Source organism: Falco peregrinus, chromosome 13, assembly GCF_023634155.1.
Source record: "Falco peregrinus isolate bFalPer1 chromosome 13, bFalPer1.pri, whole genome shotgun sequence".
Taxonomy (NCBI): Eukaryota; Metazoa; Chordata; class Aves; order Falconiformes; family Falconidae; genus Falco; species Falco peregrinus.
Window position 1 is genome coordinate 5055817 of NC_073733.1, and position 27961 is coordinate 5083777.

Consider the following 27961-nt stretch of genomic DNA (forward strand, 5'->3'; position numbering starts at 1 on the left):
TAACCAGTTAACAATTTCCACGCTGCTAACGGTTTCCACACTTGCTAGAGAGTTAAGGCGTTATGCAGGACATATAGACAGCTTATTTTAGGCACCTCTGCCTTGAAAGAGAGACCTGATTGTCTTACGTAGTCAATGAATGGAGGTGGCCTTTTCTGATGAGCCTTTCTAAACAATTTACGTACGTGTTCAGAGTTGTCTTCTAGAGGCATGGCAGTCAGCATCAGAATATTCCTTCTTCGTATTAAAGGTCTGAATCCAGACAGAGATTGGGAGAGAGGGTTTCTGGCATACTTCAGTTTTGTGGTGTTAAAAAAAAATTGATTGAAGAGCCAAAATGCCAGATCAAGACTTTATTTCTCCCACATGAAACGCTGTTGCCGTTACCTGCTGCACTGCGCTAGCAGAATAGGCTAAGAACTTCAGAGAAGTATTTCTGTGCCAAATGTCAACAAGTCTGTCTTTTTTTACCCTGTGACTGCCACTTAGCAACATAATGTGCAGGAAGCATAAATGTTGTTCTTTCCCTTTCTGTCTCCCAAATGTAAGGGAGGGTTCAGGAAAAACACGTCATTCACAGTTGTTTTGTTTCCTGGAAATTTTTCCAGTCTGACCAAAATGAAAAGAAAAAGACAATATAAATACATTCTTTTTCCTTGCATTCAAGTGATTTGATGATGCATGTAAATCATGCCTTGAAATCGCCATTTCAGTTGGCAAAACTCTGCTGGTCGTAAATAAAAGTTGTTAGAAGGCTGTCATGTGGGTCGTGTTAGGCTGGCTGATCTCCTATGCTGAAAGCTAGGAGAGGTTTTTTCATCGTAATTTCACTTTCTGAAGAAGAGCATACTCTGCCCTGTTATTCTGGCTTAAAAATTAATTGCATATCGTGACTTGGAAGCTCCTAGTTCTTTCTGGTCTCTGCCAAACCGAGCTATGATAGCTGATTTTCATTCGGAAAATACTGGTGATCCGCTGAAGTGTTCCTTAATTTCTTCCTATTGAAATTACTGAATGAAAAAGTAAAACTCTTTAACTAACTTCACTGATCAGTAACCCAGCAATGGAAATATTGACGTTTGGTTTTTTTTCCTGAAACCCTGGCACAAAGTATCTCCTGTTGCTCTCACCCCTCTTTGCTGTTATCTAAAATCCAGTGAGTTTGCCTCTCACTAACTTCAGGATGTTTTTAATTAATTGAAGAAGACTAGTGAGGCCCTTTGGGCTCAGTTTATTGACACAGAGCCACTTCGTTGAGCACATTTGCTGGGGTAATGCTGCTAAAGCAGATTTCACTCCATGAAAGAATCAATCTCGGAGTTACCTTTAGTGAGCTAACTGGAGAAGGCTGTTCAGAGCAGACAGGGTTTAAGTAACAGTAGTGCCGAGGTACTGTTTATCAAAAGAGGGTAATAGTTTGCAAAACGAGCTCTTTAGCCTATTTTTTCATAATTGTACTGATGATATCTGAAGAATTGTTTAGATGCCAGAAAATTCTGGTTTGGTTTTGCTGTGTTCAGTATCGGAAAATGGTTACGAGAAAATTGCCTATAGCAGAGCGAACTGAAAAAGTAATGGGAAATTTATTTTTTTCCAATTTGATTAATTTGCTTAAATTTATCAGTTCTATTTTGATTAATCCTCTGGGAGCTGTGTTTCTACATGGTAGGCTGAGCAGATTGTGAAAGAGGCTGTCACAAAAAGTAGATTTCAGGAGTCGGGGATCTTGGATTCTATTCTTGATTCTGTCACTGACTCACTGTGCAAGCCTCCTAAATGGCGTGAGTCATTTAATGTCTCTGCCTCATTTACACTTCCTATAAAAGTGAGTATTACTGATACCATGCCCCGTGTTTGACAGCATCCTTTGCATCTCCTTCCCCTGTGTTTAAGCCCCCGAAGTAATTTACAGTAATGTAAAAAATGGTATCCAAATTTGCCTAAACTCTTAATCTAGTTTGGGGGTCTGTAGATGTGACTGTCCCCAAAAAAGAGGCTTAGTGAGAAATTTCATTGTTAATAATTTGTTACTAAATAGCAAACAATAAAATTTTAAGAACACAATTTGTTTAGTACCTTCGTTCATCTATACCTAAATCCTTCTCTACTATTTTTGATGCTTATATGCTCTCAGACTTTTTTAAAGGATCCTTTAAACTCAATCACAAAGATTTTCAGTCACTTCTAAAGTGAGTAATGTAGCTCTGTTACTACTTCTTTATTTCCCCAATTTGTGTCCTACTGTTTGCTACCCATCTGCTGCATTGCATATAAGAGCCATAGGTTTTTAAAGACTGAAGCTGACTTTTTTTGGTTTTTAAAACATTTTTATAGCCTACAGAAATTACAAATGAACAACCCAATGATGTATTGCATTTTGGTTCACCTGCTAATATTATTATTTCAGATGATTCAGAGAGCTTCTCTGGTGGTATTTTCCAAAACCAAGATGTAGTCATAAGGAATATAAATTTTAATTTAATTTTTTTGCTAAACTTCATGCTGTTAGTTATGATAACTCAAAATACTTCAAACAATTTCCTTTTCTTTAAATATGTTCAGTGTCTTTAAAGTGTTTGCAAGCTTCTCTATATCCCAACTACAAGGAGGAATAGTACGTGGAAAATTTAATTATAGAAAACCATTTCTGGAGAGCTTATAGCCAAATAAACTTCATTTGAGGAGAAGCTGAGATTTGTATAGCATGGCTTAGCTGAAGAAAAACTGATAATTGAGTAACACTTTGTTTTGTTTTTTTGTTGACTGGCAATTACTTGATCTTAGTAGGACACCCAAGACTGCATAAATATTTAACTAGAAAGGCTGTGCGTGTGTGTGCATGCATTTTGTGTCTAAAAATAGCTTTCTTTGAACAGGATTCAATTTTGACTTTGCCTGCTTCGCTTGTAACATGGAGCAGAACTCCATGTGGAAAAACTAATGTCCTTTTATTGGCCAGCTAGAATTCCCCTTGCTTGGCACTGCTTCTTTTCAACTCCTCACTACCATGTACTTCCATTTAGTCAGCAGCGATATATGTAAATTAGTTCTGGGCATTAAGGAATGAAGAACAGATGGCTTAGAAAATGCTTTTTAAATTAGTATTTTTTTCTTTAAAAGATAGTTTTGAACTCTGTCTAATTTTTCCAGCTTATTTTACTAATCATTTCCAGTTACCCTTCTGTAATTCTAAGTTTAACAGAAAAATTGTGGAATTAATATTTTTTTAAACCTGGTATCTAATATGCTATGTTTTGTTCTGTAAGAACCCTGTTGTCTTTCTAATGGAAGAACTAACAGAAGAATCTGTCATTGAGTAAGACTGTAAAATCACATTCTAATACTACAAAAAGTAATACTTCTATCAGATAAACAGAACAGTCTCCTCTCTTAATCAGAAATGCCGACACTTAATTACACAGTGAATTTTCATTCTGAACAGCTCAGACCAGTAGCAAGCTTTTGAGGAAAACCAGCGTGTTACCTTGTCAGTATTTTATGATTGCTTTGAATTGGTCACCACGAGGCACATCAACATGACAAGTGAGGCAAAAGTCAGTTTCCATCCCTACGTCCTTGTAGAGCGTATGGAGCGTATGATCGGTGCTAGGCTGCTGCCTCTAGAAACTCTTCTTCTTTCTTCCCAGAACAGGGACAACAAAAGTAAAAGCTCCTGCAAGCTTTTGTGCCCTCGGTAAGTGTTGGTATCTGCTGACACTTCTGAGGGTGATGCCAGTCCGTTAACCATGGAGAGCTTAGGGTTTGTACAATGTGGACAACTGCCAGTGAGGAATCTGCTGGATTCCATCCGCGTGTGCTACTGACAGCATCAGAACAGCCAGTGCATGGTGACCTACTCACTACCCACGGAGAGAAAGTTTAGGCTCGAAGATAACGGCGGAATTGTGAAGGGAAGCATCTAATGGCACAGGTCTCCTGCTAACTGAGCATTAAAAACTGCAAAAATGGAAACATTAACCTGTGAAGAGCTGATAGGGAGCAGGGCTGCTCTTAGGTCTGCCAGCGGTATCTGGAACTCACTTTAGAGTTTCAGCTGCGGTAGCAATAAGAGAATGTTTGAGGTGACCGATACTCTTAAGTGTCGCATACAGCACTTAAAAGGTGAATGTTTCCCAATTTTATAGTAGTATGTGATGCACTGAGATCAAACTTGTTAGGGCCGGGTTATGCAGTTTTAAGCTAGTTCTTCTAAAATTGGCATCAGGTGTAATTGCTGGACTATGCATTAGCAGACAGAATGTTTCACATGCAGCTCACCAGCACAAACAGATCCTTTCTTGTTGGCATCTCCCTTTAGTATGGCTTCTTCCAACTGCTGATTGATTGTCAACTCGGATTTTCTCCAGGTAAATTTTTGGTTTACGTCTGTAACAACAGAGGCAAAGCTGTTTTAAAAGATGAAAAACAAATTGTAATACAGGGGTCTGGAGACGGGGAAGGGAGGAATAGAATGGCAGCAATGTTCTGTACTGACCGCTAAAGGTGGTGTCAGAGACTGATCCTCGATCTCTGATCTTGTTCTGCCTGATACCCCTCACCGTCAGCAGCAGGAGCCTTAACGCAGGATGCACACACACGCAGTGTGCAGTCACGGAGGTGCTGAGGGACAGTTTTGCAGCAGACTGGGAAGGTAACACAGCACCTAACAGTTCTGAAGGGACTAGGTATAGCTGAAATGGCACTGTCAGTGGATAAACAATATTTTAGTTATCATGAGGTGGTTATGTAAAAGAAGCTATTTGTGCCAGTGTCATGTTATTGAATAATGGAATTAGCCAGCTAAGCTTGCTAATAAGTGTGCGGTGTTGACTGCATTGCTCTGCTTTCCCTAAAACTGAAGTACTTTGCTGTATCTGCCTGAGGCTGTTGTGCCCTTGCGTGCCTTTCTGCTTCCACTCTGTTCATGTGGAGGTTTCGTATCTCACCTTTTTATCGATCTTCAAATTTGCCATGATTCACCCACCCTGTTTCACATTGTTATCTCAGCATTTGGGCAGGCCAGCTGAGATAGGGCTTACGCGTGCATTGGACGAGGTTTGTTTCTGAACAACTTAAAGTATGTTAAACTAAGGATGGTTTCTCATTTAGCAGCGCCGGTGCAGGAGATCTGAAGTGAGTGGGAATTTCCCCGAGACTTTTGCTGCTAACGTTACTGGGGTCAGGCTTAAACCCATAGTAGACAACCTTGGCCTCAAACAATTGAAATTCCCAACTGCATTTTGGCAGCTTCAGGGAGGGGAACTGAAAGTTAGATAAAAAACTAGTATCAGGTTGTCCAAAAAGAAATAATCTTTTTTTTGAAAGCTGTAAGTTCTTAAAATACGGGAAATGTTTTGCATGGTAAGATTGTTGCAGAAATTATGAAAAATGGGTTTAAACAAATATTGGCAATGTCCATGCATACAGTTGTTTCCTGAGGTAACTGAATTTGTTGTTTGTTAATGAAATAGTGCTTGTCTCTCTGGGTGCTTTTCCATAGTGTATTCAAATGGATCGGTTATATGATAGAAGTACAGCATACCTCAGGGAAATGAGAAATTTGCATATACACAAACTTGTAGTAGTAATGGATTCTAAGAGGATTGGGGTTTCTGAACATAATTTTTTATTTTTTACTAAAAGATGGGGTAAAACATCAAAAGTGCATATGCATGCACTTATTAAATAAACCCGTGAAGAGGTTTTAAGTGCAGAGATACCATCTCTGGCTCAAAATACCTAAGCTATAAACAACTGGATGCCTGGAGAGTGTTCCAGGGAAGTACCCCTGGATGTTTACTATGTTCTTATATCCATTTGTTCTGCTAGCTGCTCTTGGTTATTACTTAATACTAGGCTAGATGGACTTTGGTTTGAGCTGTCCCTGTCTTCAGAGTATCCTCCCATTACAGATATATCTATCTAACGATACATTAATTTTTTTCCTGCCATGTGGAGGGGTATGAGGGCTTATTAGCTGTCTGTATTTTTCTGTGTTGCTGCTGTTCTGTGGCTGTGTGAGTTGATCCCTGACGTTGCTCTGAAATGCTCGGCAGTAGAGGATGGTAACTTTGCCTGGTCCCCAGCAGTTCCAAAGCTAGCTTTGCAAATCCCATCCACAAAACCTTGGAGAATACCATCTTTTGATACATCTTCAGCAAAAGTCATTAGTTAAATATCACAGGCATTATGCTTTAAATCTCAGTAGTGTTCCTAGTTCTTCACTAGTCTACACAGGCCTGTCTATACTACATAAATGATAAAAGATTTATCTTGGCTAGTTACTGTCCCACATCCTTTGTCACATCTATGGCAACTTTACCTGGGGTTGCCTAGAACTACTCCTCAAAAATGGGTAGCATAGGCCTGCTGATTGTTACTTTATTATATAATGAATTTGTCTTCATAAATCTAAATTTCTGACCTATTTTGTAATATAAAAATACCAGAGCTTGGAGAAGGGCTTCTAGTCTATAAATTCCAATACTATGTTCTTTTTTGCAATTGTAGCATATCTGGGAAAACTCCTGCCTTCCCCCCCACCCCAGAAAAATAAAGGTTCTATTTCAGCTCTTCAGTGTGTGGTATTAATTCATGATGGGAAGCTATTTCTGGTTATACATACGATGATTTCCTTAAGATAAACTTTACATTTTTTTGCTTATGAATCTTTATTTGGTCTGCTTTATTGAAGTTACTCGACTTGATATATAAAACGGTGGTATTCGATGCAGAGACTTCAGCCATATTGTAAGCACATGGCCACGGCTGTAATTTTGTCAGCTAATGGCAACCACTGGCCGAATGCCAAGTAAAATGAGTAAGAATGATCTAATTGTTAGATGAAACAAGGAGCCACACGAAGAACTTGGTAGTACTTTAGTAAGTTTCTTAATCTTAAATTCTCTTTACTCATCAAAAGGCTCGGTTAGCAGATCACTGATTTTTTGGTTGTTGTTGTTGGAGATGAGCATGTTTGTATTCATACATGTCACATTTCAAACCTTAAGAGAATAAAAAACTATGAGATACCATACTCACTTTAACCTTCCCTTTTCCAATTTAACTGGTTCTTAACCACACTTATGCAAGTAGGATCAATTTAAAGATGTTTTCACTCGTGGTACTGCTTGCTGTCTGTTAACTGCTTCGTTTTTCAAAGCGTGCTGGAATGTGCACAGATAGCTCCTCGCTGTATTGAATTTTACCCCATTAGGTGTATGTTTGTCTATAGAATGACGCGTTAGCCTGAGGATTAGCTTAGCTGTTTGCAAGCTTCCCTGTTACTAATCATTCCATCTGCTTTGCAGAACATCTTCAAGTCCTGTAGGTTTGCAGGTCTGTAGAGCCCTTGGTTTTTACCTTTTTATATTCACCTATGCTAGTAAGCATGTATGTTATTCTTTTTTGGAGAATGTTCTGATTGTTTGCATTTTTTTTTCACTGAACAATTAAGTTCTACAGTTTGATTACTGTATTACGTGTTTGATTATTGCAGGCTATAGAATTTCCCCCTCTACTTCATGTTGTATAGTTTAATCCTTTTTGAAAGGGATTTACTAAATTGTAAGTGAAAGAGCTAGAGCTTTTGTAACTTTTTCCAAAAAAAATTCTGCCGCTTCATTAGTAAGATTGTCACAGTAGCAAAGTCAGCTCAGGAAGGAATGACCCTCAGAACACCTCCTGACTGGCCAGCCAAGAACTGAAACAAATGTCTAAGGAAAAAGTTGGGAATGTTGGTCAGTGTGTTGCACTGGCAGCTGGGTTATCAAACTGGTCATCATTTCATCAGGATTTTTTTTGTCCTTTATACTTTTTAGTTGATTCATTAGGTCCTTGAACTTAAAAAACAACAACCACAAACCAAAAAACCACCACCACGCAGACAAAAAAATCCTTTGAAATTCTTGTTTTGTCTTCTGTCTTCAACAGTGCCCTTAAAGATAGTCGTTTCCCCCCAATGACGAGGGATGAGCTGCCACGGCTTTTCTGCTCAGTGTCTCTACTCACTAACTTTGAAGATGTATGTGACTACATGGACTGGGAGGTAAGGATGTCAGATGTCTTTTAAGAAAATTACTTTGATATCATGAACATCTATGGCAGAAGCCACACCGTTTAAATTGTCTGCATAAATTTTGTGTAGTTGACACTGTTCTGCACTCTGCACACCTTGTTTTGTGCATAGAATCAAAAGCCTCTTTGTGATAGAACTGTCATCTCCTTAAAAATCTGAGCCATGAAAATGGAATAAAGTTGTGTTCTTGCCCACTTTGGCACTCTGTGTGGTCTGCACAGCTGTGTTTATGCCTAAGACTCCATCAAGCAAGGTATTGTCTGAGTGACGGTGTCCTGAGACCTCTTTTGCAGCACAGCCAACTACAGAAACACAGTAGATCAATCCATCGATTCTGGAAAAGAGGGTGCTCTGGTGTGAAAGTCTCGTGTGTGCTTCTGGAAGCACTGCAAGAAATGGCAACCCCAAACCAAGCTGCCTAATTTAGCAGGAGTGAGCTATTTATTGTTTGCAGCACCTTCTCTGCTTTCAGAGCAAGTGGCCTGCACAGACCCCACAAAGCCCTTCTATAATGAGGCCAAGTAAATCATCGCCCTTGGTTTTCTTTGCCACTTACACATGGAGCTGAATCTAAATTGTTAGGTTCTAGGAAACCTGCATGCGTTCTCTTGGAACAGCAGCGTAAAAGAAATTAGGAAGCAAATGCTGCTTTTAGAATTATTTCTGGGAAGCTCTACTGAAGGAAGTGTTATTCTGTATTCTGCTTTTTCCCAATTATTTGGTATTAGGCGCTTGCAAAAAAACAAGTTACTGGACTGGAGATGAACTTCTTATCTTGGTCAGTGTGACTGTTGTGTTGCTTTTTGAGTCTGTATCTGAGTGGACATAAAAATTTGAAATGGTCAGATATATGACGACAGGCATATTATAATGCCAGAGACACCACACAAGTTACAGTATTTCCCTTTAATAATGACTTAGCCCTACTAAATATTTATGATTTCTTAAGAGAAAAAGAGGCTTTCTATTGTATTCACACATAACAAATGTATATTGAACAGAAATTTCAGTTGTTGTTACAATGGTATGAGGCCCCACTGTGTCAGAATGGTGGTATCCAGCAGTAACCTCGGCATTATGAGTTTTTTCAGTAGCTGAAAATCTAATAAAAATGCATTTCCAGTTCAACTCGTAATGACAAGGGCTTCTTACCTTCTGATATGTAATTCTGAATGGGATGAATGAAAGTTTCCTTGGGAGTTTATCAGCATTTTCACCATAATCGGAATTATTCGGTTTTTTAATGTAATGTCAGACCAGAAATAAATCTCAGCTGAAACTCTGCATGCATTCTCAATAAGAACCATTTTTCAGAGAAGTAGTTTGTCTTGTCACTGAGCCATTAGAGTACTTTAAACAATGTTCTCAAGTAATCAAAACTACAGTGACTTTTAACACTAAACCAAGCTAAGGAGTCAAAATTAAAACTGGTAGAATTGTTTTGCTTTACTAGGTTGACTTCTGGTCATAATCAATGTGATGTTTTCAGTTTAATTTCATTTCTTACAGTTTATTAAAAATCAGACTACGAATACATTCAGAAAATGTATCTTTAAAAGTGTGATGTGCATAATGAAATAGCATTTAGCGCTCTTCATGTGGTAGTCTATATATATTAGAAGCTGTTTTAATCTCTCAATAATAAACTTCTAAGATTTTTAAATCTTAAAGAGAAGCTGAAACTAAAGCCTGAGTTCAAAAAAGCACTCTCCCTTGGAAAGGCTGGCTTTACCTTTGTTCCTTGGGAGGCTTCGGATTCATAACTCTAATTCTTGTTTGACACAAAGGAGGCTTTTACTTTCTGTGTCCTTTCTCTGTCTTGTGGCAGCATCCTTGAGGCTTTCACAGCAGTGTAAGCAAGCTGAATGCAGAACTGTAGTCCTGCTTGGTTCTGATTGATTTTATGGATTCTCATGATCCCTATTGGAAAGCCCTGACTTACGAGGGAAGAATGGAGCAGTCAAAAATACAATAACCTTTATGATATCCATTTGCTTAGTTGCTCTCCCCAGTTACATTTAAGGTGTTTTTAATGATAGGTTTTTAAAAACTTTAGAAAATTCCTAGGATTTCTAAGGAACGGTCACACAATAGGTTCCATGATTTGTTTGGGTTCTTTTCTTCTTTTTTTCCTGTAAGCTAAATGTGCTTCTCAAGTGATTGAATCATACATAGTCGTGGATGATCCACAAGCTTTCCATGCAGAAAGAGGCGGGGTGTATAAATATGAGAAAGATAAAATTTGTATTTGTTAGTCTTTAAAAGAATGATTCATCACTGATTGTGCCCCTGTGAGTGAGATGCTTATGTCATCCACGTTTCTTTTAAGGGAGCTGTAGTTATGGGTATTAATGGCAAAAGGATGTTTCAGGTTGTCTAGAGAATGATGTAAAGAGAGATTCTGCGTCTTTCATCTCGTGTGATGCTAGAGTCACCCTGAAAAATACCAGCCTGGTTAGGAGACCTTACTTCTGTAGGTACGCTACTGATGATCCCGTGGGAGCCAAACAGCAGTTTGCTGCCACGGTATTTCAAAATTGCCGATTTAGACAGCTCGCAGTGCTCTGGTGGCTTAGAGAGAAAGAAGATCTCTGAAGGCATGGCTCGGGAGTGGCTCCTGTGTCCTGAAGCAGAGTGACAGATCTTCTTTTCTCTGATTAATGAATTAACTTCCCAAACTAAATAAATCAATTTTTCAGTTGTAAAAAGCAACTCCTTGTTGTAAAAAGAAATCCTTTTGCAGCACAATCCTCAACCAGGTAAAGAGGAGACAGGAGTGAATTGACTGCTATTAGCTCCCATGTGTTTTCAAATTGCTGCCATTTTTACCTTTTATAAAAGTAACTAGGAGAAATTACACACCTTAAAAGGACAACTTCAATGCCATGGTTCATGAGAATGCTTCCCAAAACACAATTTAGCATCCTTGGTGTACATGACTTTATATGAATTGCAGTTCACTTTAGTAGCTGAACAGATGCAGAGCTCTGAAGTGAACACTGAGGTGTATGAACAGTTTCTTTGTTTCTGCTAGACAGAACCCACCAAATATTGCGGTGGTCCAGGTGCTGCTGGGGTGGTTTCACAGCCTTTCTGTCTCAAAGAACCGGGCAACATGAGAAACTCTTTTAAGATATGTTTCGGGGTTTTTTTTTAATAGTACTGCTCTGTTATTAAAGATCAGATATCAAAGAACTACCTGGGAGACAAGTCATAAAGACCAATTGCTTTTAAACACATTTGATATTATTAGCAGTCATGCCTTTCCTGCATAAACTCAGCTTTATCTACGCTTCCATTCTCTTGATATGTCCTTCTACAAGGTCCTTTTTTTTCCTGCAGAAATTTGAATTCCTGCCTCAGAATACTTCCAGTTTTGCTGTTGATTCTTAATGCAGATATTTTTGCATCTCATGTTGCACTGAGAACTGTGTTTGTCGTTGGCAGCACCCTGAAAGAAGGAACGTAGGAGAGTTTGAATAGATCTCTGTGAAGTATTGTGGCTTTCGGTCCTTTAGAGGCAACTTCTGTTTGGTTTGTGAAGCTTGTAAGTCTGTGATTTGGGCCTGTGCTCAGCGGGTGCTGCGAGTGGATTCAGATCCCAGAACGGCATATCTAAGGGGTGATCATGTCATAGGTCTTGCAGTTCCAGCTTTGGTGCTACAGGCTCTGCCTGCTTGACAGGCTGTGGCTGCACATACATTAATAATTTGCCATTTTAAGTGTATCCCCTGCTTGCTTTTTTTCCTAGAAATACAGAAGAGTGACGTGCCTCTACTCATTTACACTGTATTTCACGTTACAGCAAATGAGCAGTTTTAATTTATCTTCTCGTTAATTAAGAGTCTGTGGGGTTTTTTTCTAGAAGGTAAAACCTGTCGTGCTAATTCAGACCCTCTCCTCATTTTTTTTATTAAACATCATAGGACATTATGATTGTAATTATAGTAAGAAACTTTTTGGAAGACATTATTGTAATTCCAGCAGGGTAATAAATAACTGGGATTGACCAGCAGCTTTTCCTTGAAATACTTTGAAAGAGACCTTTGTCCTGGAGTTGCTGTTCTTCAGTAAAGTAAAACCTGCAGAATTGTACATGCTTGATATGTCGATACAAAAGGCCTTCAGCCTGTGTGCACTGGTTTAAATATTAGCGTAAATAGTTGTAGCCAATAATGTTGACTGAAAGGTGGCTTTTCATTGTTGACAAAGTTAGTACATTTAAGAGGCGTGGGAATTCTTTCCTTCCTGCAAGTGCAGCAGCACCAGCAGCTCTTGCAATTTATGTTCCTTAGAATGGGGAAGAAAGAGTCTTGAGCTCAATATTTTATTCTCTTTGGACAATATTCAGTGATTCCGTGTATGTAAATAAATGATTCATTAAAAAAAGAATGCTTGTCATAGAAAGAAGACCTCCTGAGTAGTCTTTTGCCGCCGTTGTTAAATCAGAATGTAATATTTAAGCTCTGCTAAAGATGATCAGAAACAAGCCAACATATTTGTGGCTAAAAGGCTGTAGAATTCAGCTAGGAAAAAGTGGGGTCAGCATCCATGTGACATGTTCTCCATTTCCAGACAAGGTTACACAGCTCTTGCCATAGCTCTGCTGAGGTAAATAAAGGGGAAGGTCACTGCACTGCGTGGTGTCAAAAGCTGTACAAGTTACAGACCGGCTTTTCTGTCTGAAAATGTTTATCACTCGCTGCTGTTCAAAGATGAAGCAGCCAAACCGTAAGGCAGCAGCAGGAGAAGCCATAACCAGAACAGCCCGTGTGGTTCACCAGGTGGTTGCGTGCCCGCTTGTACGGGGAGAACTGGGAGGCAGCCGGCGGGGTTTGCCACGGTTGGACCAGCTGTACTGGTGGCAAGGGGTGCTCAGTGAGGGGTGCTCAGCGATCGAGCCGCTCTGGCCTTGCGAGGGGGAGAGCAGCAAGTAGTGAGCATAAGGAGTGGGCAGGTGCGTGGAGGTGTGCTGCTCCAGCTCGGTGGATTCTTCCTCACAGATTCTTTGTTGTCTGCTTTAATGTGTTTCTGAAAAAAAATGTTTACAATGATTTTATCTTAAATTAATTAGTGATAATTGCATGCAAACCTCTTACAGATTGCAGTGCTGTAGATAAAACTGAACAGAATGATTATTTGCTGATAATTTACTCCACAGTGGACTAGAAGCTTAAATTTTAGCAAGGCTTGATGTTGCGGATGCTTCTCTGAATTCCATGTGGATAGTCCTATGAGCCTGACGTTGTTGCAGTGTGGTTGGAGAGTCAGGACCAGAGGCCCAGGTTTGTGAACTGTGTTTGGAACTTTGAATCAGAACAGCTGGACGTGAGGTTGCTTGAATGTTGGTTTTGGAACAATTTTTTCTTAGCCCAACTGAGACAGATATAGAGAGGTATTACGAGTAATAATCTAGCAAGTGCCAGAAGCACTTGGCAAAACAATAAATGTGGCATGTGCGTGTTTTGCCCCATACTGAGATGTTCATAAATAAATGATTCATTAAAAGATGCGCGTTTAAATGAATGTGAATGTGTATAAATACCCAACAAAGTTTGCAGTTCTGTCAAGGGGACCTCAGAAGTAAAACAAAAATGTAGTTTAATGTAGCCCTTAGATTTAGTGAAAGGTCTGTGTTTTTTCATTAATACTGTCACTGGACCTAGTTTTAGGTAGCCTCTGGCCAGTTATACAGTGGGCCAAAAGGCTGATATCCACAAGTACTGGACATACAGTATACAGTATTTCATGCTCTAAAGCCTTATGGAAATATTTCTGTTGGAGGAGGCTGGTTTGTTGCCTTGTGAAGTCTCCTTATCTCGCTTTCCTCTCCCAACAGCAACAGTTTAAATAGATTCCTATCCGTTGGGAGGCCGATACAGCAGTTGCGCTGCCTTTTTGCAGCCGAGTGCCGTACCTGTGTAATCATTTCCCCAAGAAATGGTGACGGGCGAGACAGAAACTCCATCTGCAGAAGAAGATGGTTTGTTTTGTTTCTCTGAACTGCACAGGCAGATGATGTTGTTCTCCCAAACCATGCCTGTAGCGTGTCAAGTGTGTTTAGTTTGAGCAGCATGCCGTAGGCTTTGGGTGAAGTGCTGTGCTGGTAGGGGAGCCAGCTCCAGCCCAGGTGATGCCTTCCAAATGTGCCCCCATCCCTTACCTCTGCTCCGTGAGAGGAATACTTGGGGACATTTCACAGGTTTTCCTCAATGCAGGCACGTTGATCTCCTGAGGAAGGCAAAACAAATTCCTAACTACACCCGTGCCGGTTTTAGCATGGTTCGTTCTTACTTTGCTGGGCCGGGTGGCTTGGGTTGGGTTGAGGGGGCTGCAGTCCAGGTCATCTGCGCGGGGCTGGGGTGCTGCTCAGCGACGCAGCTGAAATTCACGCTGCACAGAATGCTAGGGAATGTTCCCAGCCAGAGGAATCGTGGGTGCAATCGCGTTGCCTTATTAATTTTGCCGTACATCTTTTTCTTCTGCAGACGCGGGCCTAAAAGTCCATTAAAAAGGTTAATGGGAAACATCCAGTGCAGTGCAGTTACCTACAGCCCGAATGTTGCGTCACACTTAATACATCACTCGTGCTTCTGGTTAGTGTCTCAGGAATACTACAGGATCGCTATTATGCAAACCAGCTGTGTGGAATTTAAAATCTAATATTCTGCAGGATTTGAAGGTGTGCAAAACCTGGAAATACTTGATCTGAGTGCTTAGGCAGTTAAATATAGACAGTTACAAAATCACCAGCTGCAAAAACTTACTCTGTTCTTGGAATGAACTTGGTGGGCTCATTTCAGCTTCTGTCACTGGTTTGTTTTACTGTCAGGCCTTTTGGGTTCCTAATTACATCATCTGAGTATACAGATCTCTCTGGTGATTATATATCCATGTTAGGTTTAGAAGTGTTTGGTAATGAAATACCATATTAAAATTTGCAGTCAATTAAATTAATTAGTCTCAAAACAATTTTTCCTATGTACTTTTTTCTAATTAAGAGTATTAGGTTCATGGGGAAAAATTCTTGAGGCCACAGTCAGCCACAAGAGACTTCCTCCTGTTTCCCCATGCTTATATCATATATATAAAATACTATAAAGATTAAAAAATGAAGTCTTTATATAAGCAAATACGTTAATTGAACAAGTGGTAGAGCTTTGTAATTATTCCTTATTTGGTTTTTGACTGTCATGCAGTTACAGTACAGTAGGCTGTCAGTGGAAAAACTGTTACAGCACTTTTTGATGAATTTTGTGTCCAAAAAGAAACACCATACGAAACACCACGATACCCTTTTACCCGTAAATTATTCATTTCCACATACAAAATTGGGAACTTTGGAATTAAATGGAAATAACATCCTGGTTATGTGGCCGTGACAATAAAAATGGCCATCTACTAATGCTTTGTGTTTACGCACAGAACTCAAAAGCAACTGAAAACTTACTGGCAATGGAGTATCTCCTGCAGCACGGCTGATCCGAGTGCAGGTACTCTCGGGATTACTGCTCCTGAAACAGGGGTGCTGAAACGGTGCCCTGGAAGGGTGTCCAGCCTCTCTTTCTTTTTTTTCCTCTTTCTTTCTTTTTTTTCCTCTTTCTTTCTTTTTTTTCCTCTTTCTTTCTTTTTTTTCCTCTTTCTTTCTTTTTTTTCCTCTTTCTTTCTTTTTTTTCCTCTTTCTTTCTTTTTTTTCCTCTTTCTTTCTTTTTTGGCGGTGCAACTTTATCTGTGTCTAACTCCTTGGTGTTAGTAATTCTGGTTTCCATGCTGGCATTTTGTCAGAGGACTGGTAGTATGGAAGTAGGAGTTTGCAGGTGAATACTTTGGGATATCTCTCTTTCCTTGGCATATGCTAGCAGAAATTTTGAAGGCTCCGGGCTCCAGTTCATAGTGCGACAAGTCTTTCATTGGCTCAGTTGTTCCTTTCAACAAAATTAATGCTCTTAATGGATGCGTCATTAGATTTGCCAGCTGTTTGGTTGTCTGGCAGATTGTATCTGGTGACCAGGTGATTTTATCAGCAGCATCACTGCTGACAGTGTCACAGGGAGACAGCGGACTCAGAGTGACGCTTGCATCTCAGCTGGCTTTCCCTCAGCCCAGAAATGAAGCTCTGCGGTCGGCAGCCGAGCAGCACATTTGTGCTGCTACTGACCTTACAAGGCTTAGAAGGAGAGCACCTTTCAGAAAGATTTCATTCGCTTCAGTACCACCTCTTGAAACTTTGCAACATGGTATTAACCGCTACAAGGGTCACGTTTTGGGTTTGATCATGTGAGAAATCTCTTGTGTCTTTTCTCTTTTAATGTACTAATAAAGCTGCCGATTTCTTGCAGGTGGGTGTACATGGCATTAGAATAGAATTCATCAATGAAAAAGGATCAAAACGCACCGCCACCTACTTACCGGAGGTTGCAAAGGAGCAAGGTCATTGTTGCACTTTATTTCATATGATCTGGTGAAGAATTTAAACGTACATATAAATCTAAAATGCAATATTTGACCTTGCACTGATGTCAGATGATGGAGCAATATTTAATTGTAAGAAGACTCTTATATAAAATGCCAATTACATGCCTGTATCAGTCCCCTTATACAAGTCATAAATGCAGAGTGGCTGTAGGAAAACAAAATCTGGAGGGTGGTACAGTGCTGTCACCCAGCTTTACAGTTGTTAAAAGCTGCCAATTTTCATGCAGTTGTTACGCTGTGATATTAGTGACATGCAAAAACAGTTAAGTGGTGGGATGTCTGGTCAATTATCTTAACAGCAGATTTACTCCTAAATTTGCAATGTTTGAGGTTTTTTTTCAATTTAGTACTTTCTGCTAGTACTTAATTCCTTTTACAAACACTGGCTTCCTGGGGGTTTTTTGATGGATGGAAGGCAATTACTTTTAATATGAAAATCCAAAATAGTGTTGTTAAAGTCCCTTTTAGTAGAGGCACACACTTAAATTTGCGAATTAAAACAACTACAGTAGCTTTTGTTGAATACTAATCTTTTGGACTAAGCAGCTGACTATGACTACTTGCTATGTTTTGGGTTTTTCCTTCCAAGCTTGACAGTGTGTCTCAATCTTTTTACATTTTGCATTGCTGCTTTTATTTTTTTGCCCTTTTTTTTTTCCTTTTTGTATTTGAGTTGGGCTTCTGAGGAACAGGGTGAGGCCTTTACTGAAGATCATCTTTAATTGATAATTCTGTTTTCAAGTAGTCACTTACAAGTTTAGAGGTTTCCCAAGCTTTTTTTTAAATTTAGGAGTTGGTGGAGTAGAGAGTGTGTTTAAATTTCTAAATAGTTTTAGTAGACCATGCCTTGCAATCTGGCTCTTTAAATTACCCAAAACTACCCATTTGTATTTTTTTTATGTAGTCAAAACTGCCTCTTTTTTTTTTATTTTATTTAATTAATGTAACAATGTGATTGATACAATTGCATTTTTCGGACATAATGTGTCTAACAGCTAGTTAAAATATTAGGGTTTTTTAAATCAATAAATAGGAGTTTTGAAGTATGAAGATTTTATTGAGAGCAGTGAAGAATCTGTATTTTTAATCCATCACTTTTTATTACACAGACATCTGTAATATAATGTAGTTGTTCTGAAATTAGACATATTACTGTAAAGTTGTGATATTTATGAAGAAGTAATCTCTGAAGCTCTCTGCACATGTTCAAGTAAAAGTTCTTTTAAATTTTATGCTATACAGAAATTTAATTTTTGATACTGTCATAGCCATTTATAATTTATAAAGTGATTGTGATACAGGATCATAGCTGAATGTTTCAGAAAAATTTAATTTTGTATCTCGCCCCCAGTCTACAACACCTCGATATAGTGGGTCCACTTTTAAAATATTTCAACTATGAGAAAAATATGATGTCTGTAGAGCAAACTGTGTGTGTGAAGAAATCCTATACATTATATTTCCTTCACTTGTTCTTAAGTAGGGAGGAATGTTCTATGTTTTACAGAACTTGAGCAGAGCACTTTCATTATCACTAACACTAGATACTGTACCGTATTTTTGCAACATCTCTCCTTATTGCTGTATTTCTCACTAATTTTTACTACTGTACAATTCCACAGGATGGGACCACATTCAAACCATAGATTCTTTATTGAGGAAAGGAGGCTACAAAGCTCCGATTACAAATGAATTCAGGAAAACAATAAAGCTAACCAGGTATGCATCGTGGGCTGCTACAGATAAATCCTGTTTTTGTAATACTGTGATGCGTTTGTTCCTGGTAAGTGCTGATTTCAGCTGTTAATAGTAAGCTTTCCTTACTACTAATAGTAGATACTATTAATGATTTTCTTTTCACAATAGCAGTACGGACTTCTGAGAGTATCTGTGCCTTGCATAGGGGTTAGTGGTGCTAAGCAAGAAAGAAAAGGCTGTTAAATATCAGGCTACTTATATAGCAGGGCACCTGCACGTTTTGTTTGGAAACTGAAAATTCTTAGTGTATTGGTCACTTACTGTGAGGGATGCTGGGGGCTGCAGTTAACGAGGGTTTCTTGCCATTATCAACTTGGATTTGAGCAGGTGGGGCAGTATGGGGCTGCTGCTGGGTACCAATAACCTGCTCAGTCCTCAGAAAGCATTTGGGTCCTGCGGAGTAGAGGTTTCCCTTGCCTTACCAGCCGTTAGCTGTGCAAATGAGGTAGCTGCTTTGGCAGTCAGCGTACTGGTTGAACTGTGTGAGGGTATTCTCAGGAGTGAAGACATGAATTTAGTAGTTTATTTCATACTCTTGTCACTCTTGCACACTTAGTGTATTTTGATTTGCTAATTTAAGAAAATGTGTTCTGGAGGGCTTCTGAGTGGGCGGGAGTCAAAATATTTTTGAATCTGCAGCACATATTCTGCCCATTATATTGTAGTTATACGGTGAAGGGTGGAGGAGTAAATGCCTGTAAGAACGCCTCTAAAACTGTATTTTTATAAGCTTGCAGTGTAACATGACTGCTAAATTCTAGTTATCTATTCCATGCTTAGGGAAATAAGATTTTTTTTAAATCTTAGGTCATAAGAAAATACTGACTGTTCATACTTTTCAGGGTGACCGCACTTGAAATTATTAATAACACAAACAACAAAGTTAGAATCCTTTGTCCAAAACTGGTATCCTTCCTATCTTCTATCAACTTTTAGGGTCTCACAGGGTCACGAGATTAGTTCTAAAAATGTTGTATTCTAAAAATGCTCTTGTTTCTGTGTCCTGATCTCTTTGGAAATTCTTTCCTTAGTACAGCTAGGTGGTAAACCAGACTTGACTTCCTTGTCCATAAGTAAAACTCAATCCTTTCATTACAGAAAATAATTGGATTCTCCTGATTTGTTTATGATGCACTGTTATAGGACAGAGACCTGAGATTTTGGTTCTTTTCAGCTTCCACATCTGTCATTTTCATCTACAAATCTTGCTATTACTCAGCAGAGGTTTACATTTAGACCAGATAAAGGGGAGGCATTTCTTAGAAAAATGGATCTGTTAGTATTAGAGGAATTATTTGTTAGTGATCTTGTGGATGAAGAATAAAGACTTTGCGTCTCAGTGACTGTTCAGGATTCTGGATTCTGGTAGGAACCTGATTACTGTGGAGTAAGCTGTGACCAAGGAAAGCATGCTGTTCTGAAAGTTAAACTGGGGAGGAAGGATCTACAAAATCCAGCTAAATTTTCAAATGCAGAACTCCAATCTTCTTTTAACTTATTTCAGATGTACACCTTGTTACCTTCTGTTCAAAAAGAGATAGAGTAACAGTGCTATAGTTCTGAAATGACCATTTCTGTATACTGCGGTAAATAAGGAATATTTTTCCAAGAAACAAAAATTCTACGTAGCGCACGTTTTCTTCCAGCTACCTGGTTTTGTTGGGAGCAATGGCATATGACCAAATAAGAACAAAATAAACCCCCAAAACCTACCCGGGCCCCAAAAAAACATCACCAACCCTCCCCCCTGTGTTTAGTGCATTTAAGTTCATAACATCCAAACTGCTAGCAAAATCACTGGCCTGATAAGTGGAATAAACAAAGCATGATTTTTAATGTTGAGAAGAATTTTTTTTTCTTTGGCGGTCTGTTGTATTTGCTTAAAAACTCAGTTTCTGCTGACATAAACAGTAGTATTAAAATAGTAACCATTTCCTAGCATCAGACAACCTTTTTTAGAGCCTCATTTTAATAACTTCTTGTCACACAGTAAAACATACATTGGAAAAGTAGAATAAGCACTTTTAACTTCTTTTTCAAGTCTCTGAATTAAAGTAAACGTCCTGTGTGTGAATAAAGCTTTAAGCTGATCAAAACTAGTCCGTTGCTAACTATCTTCACTGCAAGTTAATACCCAGTAGTTCTGGCCATGTTTTCAAGAGAACTAAAATACAGTGGAGCTGAAAGAAGTGTACCAGTTCTAGGGGTCTAGAATGCGGTAACTGCATTTTCTCTTCCATCTGCTTAAATGAGCAGATGCGATTCTCATCAGGCTGCCTTTGGCCTGCTTTGACCCACTTACAACCAACTTCATTAACTGACAGGCTTATGGTTTAGTTTCATATTGGCAGGGGATTTCATTCACAGACCAGCTTACTCGTCAAGGGCAGCGTGCCGCATGCCATTCACATCAATTCAAGAAGAGCTGCAACTAATCTCGCAGCCAGGACCAGCGGCCCTTTGTTAAATTAGTACATCATTAACAAGCACTGTTGTATCAAGTCAGTGTGGGCAGCTTTGGTGCTCTGAAACGCGTCCACTGAAGCAAAAAGCTGCAAGTGTAAGGTGGTGTGCTCGGTCCCTCTGGCAAAGAGGCACCAGAAGCAAATGTGTTCACCCCCATAATTGCTGCAGTTGGGAACTCCACAGTAGTTTAAACTTTTGTGTCGGGTTGTGAGTGCAAGTGGTTGAGCCATCTGTTGTGTTTTTTTCAGACCTAAAAGAGGAGAGAACAACCAGAGCAACTCCAGAAGAAAAATATGATAGAAAGGAGAGGTGGCAGTATTTTAAGTCGCTGTAGCTGGATTCACCAAACCTCATCTGTCAGATCTCTTATGCAAGGTCTTTCTAAGTGAAATTTGTGGAAATGTGGAATAGTGTTGGTTTTGTGTAGATTTTACACTTCTACAGATAAGTGTAAATGTGGCAATATGTTCCCTGTTGTCAAACAGTACTGATGCAAGTATATCCAAAGTATTTGTTGTCGGGGCCTGGATTCTGCTTTGAATTATATATAGCTGGCTGTTGGTATTGGGGGGCCTCTCTTCGTCATTTTTCAATGGTCTTGGAAGTCTGGAGAGGTCCCAGTCAACTGGAAGCTGGCAAATGTCCCATTTGTCAAGAAGGGTAAGAAGGAAGACCCTGCTAATCACAGGCCTGTCCGTCTGGCTTCAGTGCCTGGTAAAATTATGGAGAAGGTTATTCTGGCAGTTACTGAAAACCATTTGAGAGCCAGCACCGTCACGGGCCATAGCTAGCATGGGTTCACGAGGGAAAGGACCTGCTTAGCCAACATGATTGCCATGGCAAGGTCACCCGTCTAAGTAACCAAGGGAAGGCAGCAGATGTGGGGGTTTTTATTTTAGTGAAGCTGCTGATACTGGCTCTGGCAGTGTCCTTCTAGACCAAATGTCCAGCACAGAGCTAGGCAAGTCCATGGTACGCTGTGTGAGCAGCTGGCTGATGGGTCAGGCTGAAAGAGTTTTAATAAATGGGGTTACATCAGGCTGGCGGCCAGTCACCAGTGGGGTTCCCCAGGGCTCAGGGCCGGTGCTCTTTAATGTTTTTTATAAGTGAGCTGTATGCAGGAGTCAAATGTACATTAAGTTTGCCAGTGGTAGTAAACTAGGAGGAGCTGCGGACCCCCTCGAGGGTAGAGGGGCCTTACGGGGAGATCTGGATAGACCAGAGAGCTGTGCAATCACCAACCGTATGGAATTTAACAAGAGCAAGTGCCGGATTCTCCACCTGGGATGGGCTGATCCTGGGTACATGGACAAACTGGGGGACGAGAGGCTGGAGAACAGCCCCGCGGAAAGAGGCCTGGGGGTCTGGGCTGGCGGCAAGCTGGCCTGGGGTCAGGCGTGCCCTGGCAGCCCAAAGGGCTGCGGTGCCCTGGGCTGCGTCAGGCGCCGCACAGTAGCCGGCCGGGGGGCGACTGTCCTGCTGCTCCGCGCTGGCGCGGCCCCGTGGCTCTGTGGGCAGCTTTGGGTGCCTCGGTGCGGGGGAGCATCCAGCTCCGGGAGTGTGTCCGGAGGGGGCGGCCAGGAGGGTGGACGGGCCTGGGGGCGAGGGGCAGCTGGCTTGTGCAGCTTGGAGAACAGGCCCAGGGGCACCCCCATGGCCCAGCCCCCCCCCCCATGGCCCAGGGGCTCCCTCACGGCCCAGGGGCTCCTCATGGCCCAAGGGTGCCCTTATGGCCCAGGGCCCCCCCAAATGGCCCGGGGATGCCCTCACGGCCCAGGGGCTCCCTCACGGCCCAGGGGCACCCGCATCACAGCCTACACCTTCCTCACGGGAGGCAGCGGGGCGGGAGGTGCTGCTGTCTGGTGACCAGCGATAGGACACGAGGAAATGGAGTGAAGCTGCGCCAGGGAAGTTCAGAGTGGCCATTAGGAAAAGGTTCTTCACTGAGAGGGCAGTTGGTCACTGGAACAGGCTTCCTGGGGAAGTGGTCACAGCACCAAACCTGTCAGAGTTCAAGGAGCATCTGGACGATGCTTAGTCATGTGGTTTAGTTTTAGGTAGTCCTGCGAGGAGCAGGGAGTTGGATTCGATGGTCCTTACGGGTCCTTTCCAACTTGAGGTATGCTATGATTCTAGTCTGAAAAGAATGCAGTTCCCTTTAATGTAGTTGGGATTATTTTAAAAGCAGAATTTGGCAGACAATTGATACTGATTGTTTAAAAACAGCCCAAAAAATCTGTAGTGCTTGTTTACATTTTTCTCCTAGGTTTGAGGTAGAGCGCTGGCTGAGGATACAGGCATTCTCAATAAATGAGTTTTTATTCCCTCTACTTCGAGCAACATTATAGGCAACAATTTTTGACAGTTCTGTTTGCTTAAAGCATTTATCATAAGCACTTATGGTGTGATTTGTCACGTGATTCAAGAATGCCCCTGACAACCATGATGGTTCTCTCCCTGCCTTTGTGCAACTGAAGTTAGTTTTACTCCTAACATCAGAAGTACAGAGCTGTAATCATCAGACATACCACTAGTGCAGTATTTTTAGAGCTACTTGGAGCTTTCTGGTAACAGTTCTTGAGTTTGCTGCTTTGCTTTTTTCTAGGTACCGTAGTGAGAAGATGACGATGAGCTACACAGAGTACCTTGCCCATCGTCAGCATCATCACTTCCAAAATGGTATTGGGCACCCCCTTCCACCATACAACCATTATTCCTGACACTGAGCCGCATGACCAGTCACTGGACCTCTCTGCAGACCTCTTCCCAGGAGACCCTGCCCCTTCTTGGTCTAGCTATCTCTATTACTGTACCATTTTATGATGATAGTTTCCGTTGCCATGTTGAGGCTGCTTAGTTGGTTAAGCTCATCATGGCAACGGGAGGGAAAACTACATTATTACAAAGATCCCATACTTTTTTTATTATTGAGTCACTGCAGATTTTTTTGCAGCATATATAGCCCTTGGGTTTTTTATGAAATTTTAAATTTCTACTTCATTAACATTGAATTATATCAATCAAGGCTTTCTGTGACTGTGGATGGAAGGAAGAGTTTAAGGATTACAGTTAGGGATGCTTTGCTTAGTAAAAAGGCATTCATGGCTTTTGCATTAATAGGTGTGACAGGGAATGAAACATATCAGATTCAGGTATTCTACTAGACAATGAATTGCATTTTCATAACGTTCTTGATAACGTTGTGTGTACAATATCTCACCCCCACCGTCAAGGTTTCATGTAGCTATTATACATGATCTCCAGATCCAGCACATACAGCCACCATGTCAAGGCTGACAGACAAAATGCTTTTTTGGATGAAGAGAAGCGATTAACGTGTACAGTGAGAGGTGATGTTAACATGGCAGCATGTTCAGAATCAAGTGGCCTAATTGATAGGGCATGACATAATCCAGTAGGCTACCAGGTGCCTCTGCCTCCGGTTCCGTGCTGGGAATCAAGGGCAATCCAGCCCTGTCGAGAGTACTCATAGTAATGCATTTGTAATGAGACGATGCCTTTCTGATGATCTCAAATTAGGAGTGACATTTAAGAACAGGTTGGTGTGTAGCAGATGTCATATTAGGAAGAAAATGGATTTAGATTTAGTGCCTTTTGACTATGACATAACTATATACTTCTATATAAAATTCACAGGAAAAATATAGCAAATACACTGGACATTCTAGCAAACTATTGAGTCTGCTCTGGTGTCAGGTTTTGGGGGATTTTTTTTTAAAGTGAGAAATTTTTTTTTTATATATATCAATCCTATTTTGGGAAAGAAAAATCCCTGTTTTGTTTTCTTCTGCTTTTGAACTTGTTGAGTTTTATCAAGTCGTGAATAGTTAGATAGTTCACTATTGTTTAAAAAAAGACTGTTGTGAAAGAGCACAGGACAAGTATGCCGTAATTTTACATGTTTTCATCTATTACAGGAATAATACTTGAGAGCTGTAAAGTACTGTGTAATAATTCTGATGCCCCTCCACATGGTAGAAGAAAGAGAACTGATTGGAACTTTTTCCTGCTGTAAAAATAGGATTTAGCAAAAGGTATGCGTGGTATATTTGCAAGCCCGGTATGTGGTAGGAGCAAGCTCCGTGCTCATGTGCCTGCAGAACTCCCACTAATACCCGTTGTAGTTCAGTGCATCTTCTAGGGGACAATATACACCATCTATTACAGAAAAGACCTTCCTAATATGCGTGAGTAAACCACAGTAAGCATAAATTCCAGTTATTTTGAATAATGAATGTTTGTAAATATATAGATACGTAAAATTAAAACAGTTAATTAAAATTCAGTTTTAAAAATCAGATTAATTATAAAAATGTTTCAGTAGGGCTTCAAAAACAGATATGGCTAAATTATGCTCATCCCTTATGTGAGGTTAGCTTTGCCACTTCTTGTAGAAGGTCTTTGGTATTCCTTCATCCACAGCATTTGATGTCCAAATATTAACATTTTCAGTTGTGATGCCTTAATTTATAAGCAGAGGGCCTGAAATTTCAGGAGCCAAGAGATGCCAGCCAGAAGCTGCAAAAATTAATAGATGTTTATACAGAGGCTATTTTGGATGATACTGTTGTCTTGTTTCTACTTGGGGAACACTTTTAAATGGGTTAGTCTTCAAGTGGAAATTGTGAACAAGTGGCTACCTGATAGAGTTGTGTTGTGATTTTTTTTTCTTGCCCTTATAGGGAAACTGAGCACAAACTGAATTGTTCTGCTGCAAAAAAAAAAAAAAAAAAAGTCATCCAACCCCATCTTTATCTGTCATCTCGTTACAGCATGCTCATGCTTCTGTATGAGCTCATTGTTAGAAGTTTTTTAAAAAGATCTATTATATATAAAAATATATATGTATTGAAAGGTGCTAATCAACCTCAAGCAGGTCACGTGACTGGTCATGCGGATCTAAAATCATATCAGATTTTTTAAAAAATCTTCGATATATGCAGATGTTATACAGAATTTCTTACCAGTGTAATAATGATATACTGATGAATAAACAATCCTGCAGGTTTTTAAGGACAAGGTCAGCAATACTTCCCACCATGGCTTGGGGGAGAAAAGGATAGTTTTGTCTCCTTTTTGTATACAGCATAATGCACACTGCATTTTTGTCTATCTCTTAGTAGCTGTTGCTTAAAAATATAGTTAAAAGGGTGTTATACAAACTGTAAAGGTGTGCTTTTGAAATGAGTTAATGCCAGACCCTTCTGGACCAGAGTTTTGTATCACTAATTAAAAAAAACTGTTACAGAGTCTGTGGTCAATCAGATTGTATGATATTTTTTTAAAAAAGATTGGAATACTCAATCTACAGTGTTTCTAGGGCACCTACCTCCTCAGCATGCAAGTGCTGAAATAGCTATGGATTGTTTCTGTGTAATTGTGGGTTTGTTTGTACAAAACGTGCAGCTCACTGTGACATGCACTGGGACAGAATAGGTCTGTTTGCGTAAAGCTGATCAACAATTGCTCTCACAAATGTCATTCCCTCGTAGTTATGTTTAGTACCCTTTTAGATATATTGCTGGGTTTAGATACAGATTTTTCAATCTGTTTCTTTTTGTAATTTGGGGTACTCTATAAGAAGTTAAGGTACAACCAAGCAGCGTATTTCTGTTTTTTAAGTTGGAATGCTGATTTTTTACGAGCATTACTCAGTTTGCCTTATTCCATTAAAGAGATTGTTGGGGTTTTTTTGAATTCTTTTGCTTAATGTTCCTAAAAACCCTGTTCTGTAAACTGAGTTAGACAACGAAACCGTAGACTTGACATGAAACTATTACTCAGTCGTGCTTCAAGTGGCCTTCCTTCTGCCCAGCCTGCTGTAGCACGGACTCCTCACCATCTCAACCCCAGCGCTGATCGTAGCAGGGGGAGGGCACACTAGAGTTCTGACCTCAGATACACTATGAAATCAAGGCCGTCAAATCCATTTGCACACCCTGGCGTTTGTATACGGACCTCTTTACTTGTCTTCAAACGTGCGGGTTTTTAAAATTGTTGTCTGGAGTAGGTTACATCTCTTATGTGTGTTAGATCGAACCAAAGAAGCCTCCAGCCATGCCCAAATGCTGCTCCTAAAGCCTGCCTTCCAGTCCTTACAAAATCCCTGCAGGATTAAATGTGTTAACTTTTTTATTTTTGTACAGTTTCTAACTGATTTTTGCTAGTGATGTTAATTGAATTAAGTTTATTTGGGGAGTCTGAATATCTCCTCCATTTAAATAAACTGGTGACTTTCCTTTTATGTTTAAAAAAAAAAAAAGGTTTTTAAAAAAAAAAAAAAAAAAAAAAAGAGAAACCCAAAGTGTGCCTCTCAGATTTAAGGGTTTCTGGTTACATTTATTCTTAAGACCAGCAATGATTCTTTATAGACAAAGATATGTTTTCCTCGGTTTTTATTACTGTTAAAGAAAAAATAAAAAAGAAAAACCTCTTTCTTTGCTCTGGACCCAGTAATTGTGCTGGTACATAAACGCACTGAGAAAACAAACTTTTGTTTGGAACTTTTGTAACAACTTATGACTGTTTTTGTATATCAAAGTTGATTCTTTTCAAGATATTTGGATCTAGTTTCTAAGTTATTTTAGTGTTTTATATGTTACAAAAAAAAAAAATTTCTTTAAATTGTTCACCAGCATCTTGAGTTATCTTTAATGCAATGGTGACACACGATGGGCTCAGAGCTACCTGGAGTAGCTTGGAAGGCCTCCGTCTTTTCCTTCCTTCCTTAGTAACTTGATTGATTACAATAATATCACAGATTACCTGAACCCCCTTCCTTTATAACTAGATCCTCCTTCCTTCCACATTTAATTGCTATTAGTGTGAAGAAACTGTTGAAATGGGCATTTTAATATAAGTACGGCTTAAAAAAAGAAAAATGAGGAAAAAGAAAAAAAAAAAAGATTATAGAAGGTTATCTGTGGGTCTGTGAGATATGGCTGTGGAAAGATATTGTAGTAGTTTTAACACTATTGTTATTACCTTTTAAATCATTTACCCAATAAAATAAGGAAGAAGAATCACCATTTCTTTTTATGTTTCTCTGCTGAATTGTGCGGCTTGGTCAGTTTTTTTCTTTAAGCATTTGCACTTAGTGTTACTGGTAAAGGTTAATGATGTGTTAGAAATATTTTCCTGTGATTAACGGTCTTTCCATTTTGC

General features: G+C 39.9%; 1 protein-coding gene across 6 annotated transcripts in view; it reads left to right on the top strand.

The window, feature by feature from the left end:
* AMMECR1 (AMMECR nuclear protein 1) overlaps nucleotides 1-27961 on the top strand; it is an 85242-nt gene that overhangs the window by 54947 nt on the left and 2334 nt on the right. For 2 of the 6 annotated variants that reach the window (XR_008749728.1, XM_055818300.1), the window contains exons 3-6: nucleotides 7933-8047; nucleotides 16417-16507; nucleotides 18175-18271; nucleotides 23382-23455. Coding sequence is in view for 4 of the 6 variants with exons in the window: in XM_055818300.1 (XP_055674275.1) it covers nucleotides 7933-8047; nucleotides 16417-16507; nucleotides 18175-18271; nucleotides 23382-23455 (377 nt within the window). In the remaining 2 variants the exon portion in view is untranslated. Of the gene's footprint in view, nucleotides 1-7932; nucleotides 8048-16416; nucleotides 16622-18174; nucleotides 18272-23381; nucleotides 27826-27961 lie in introns of those variants that run through there. The other 4 variants (XM_055818302.1, XM_055818299.1, XM_055818301.1 and 1 more) reach the window with 3 other exon arrangements.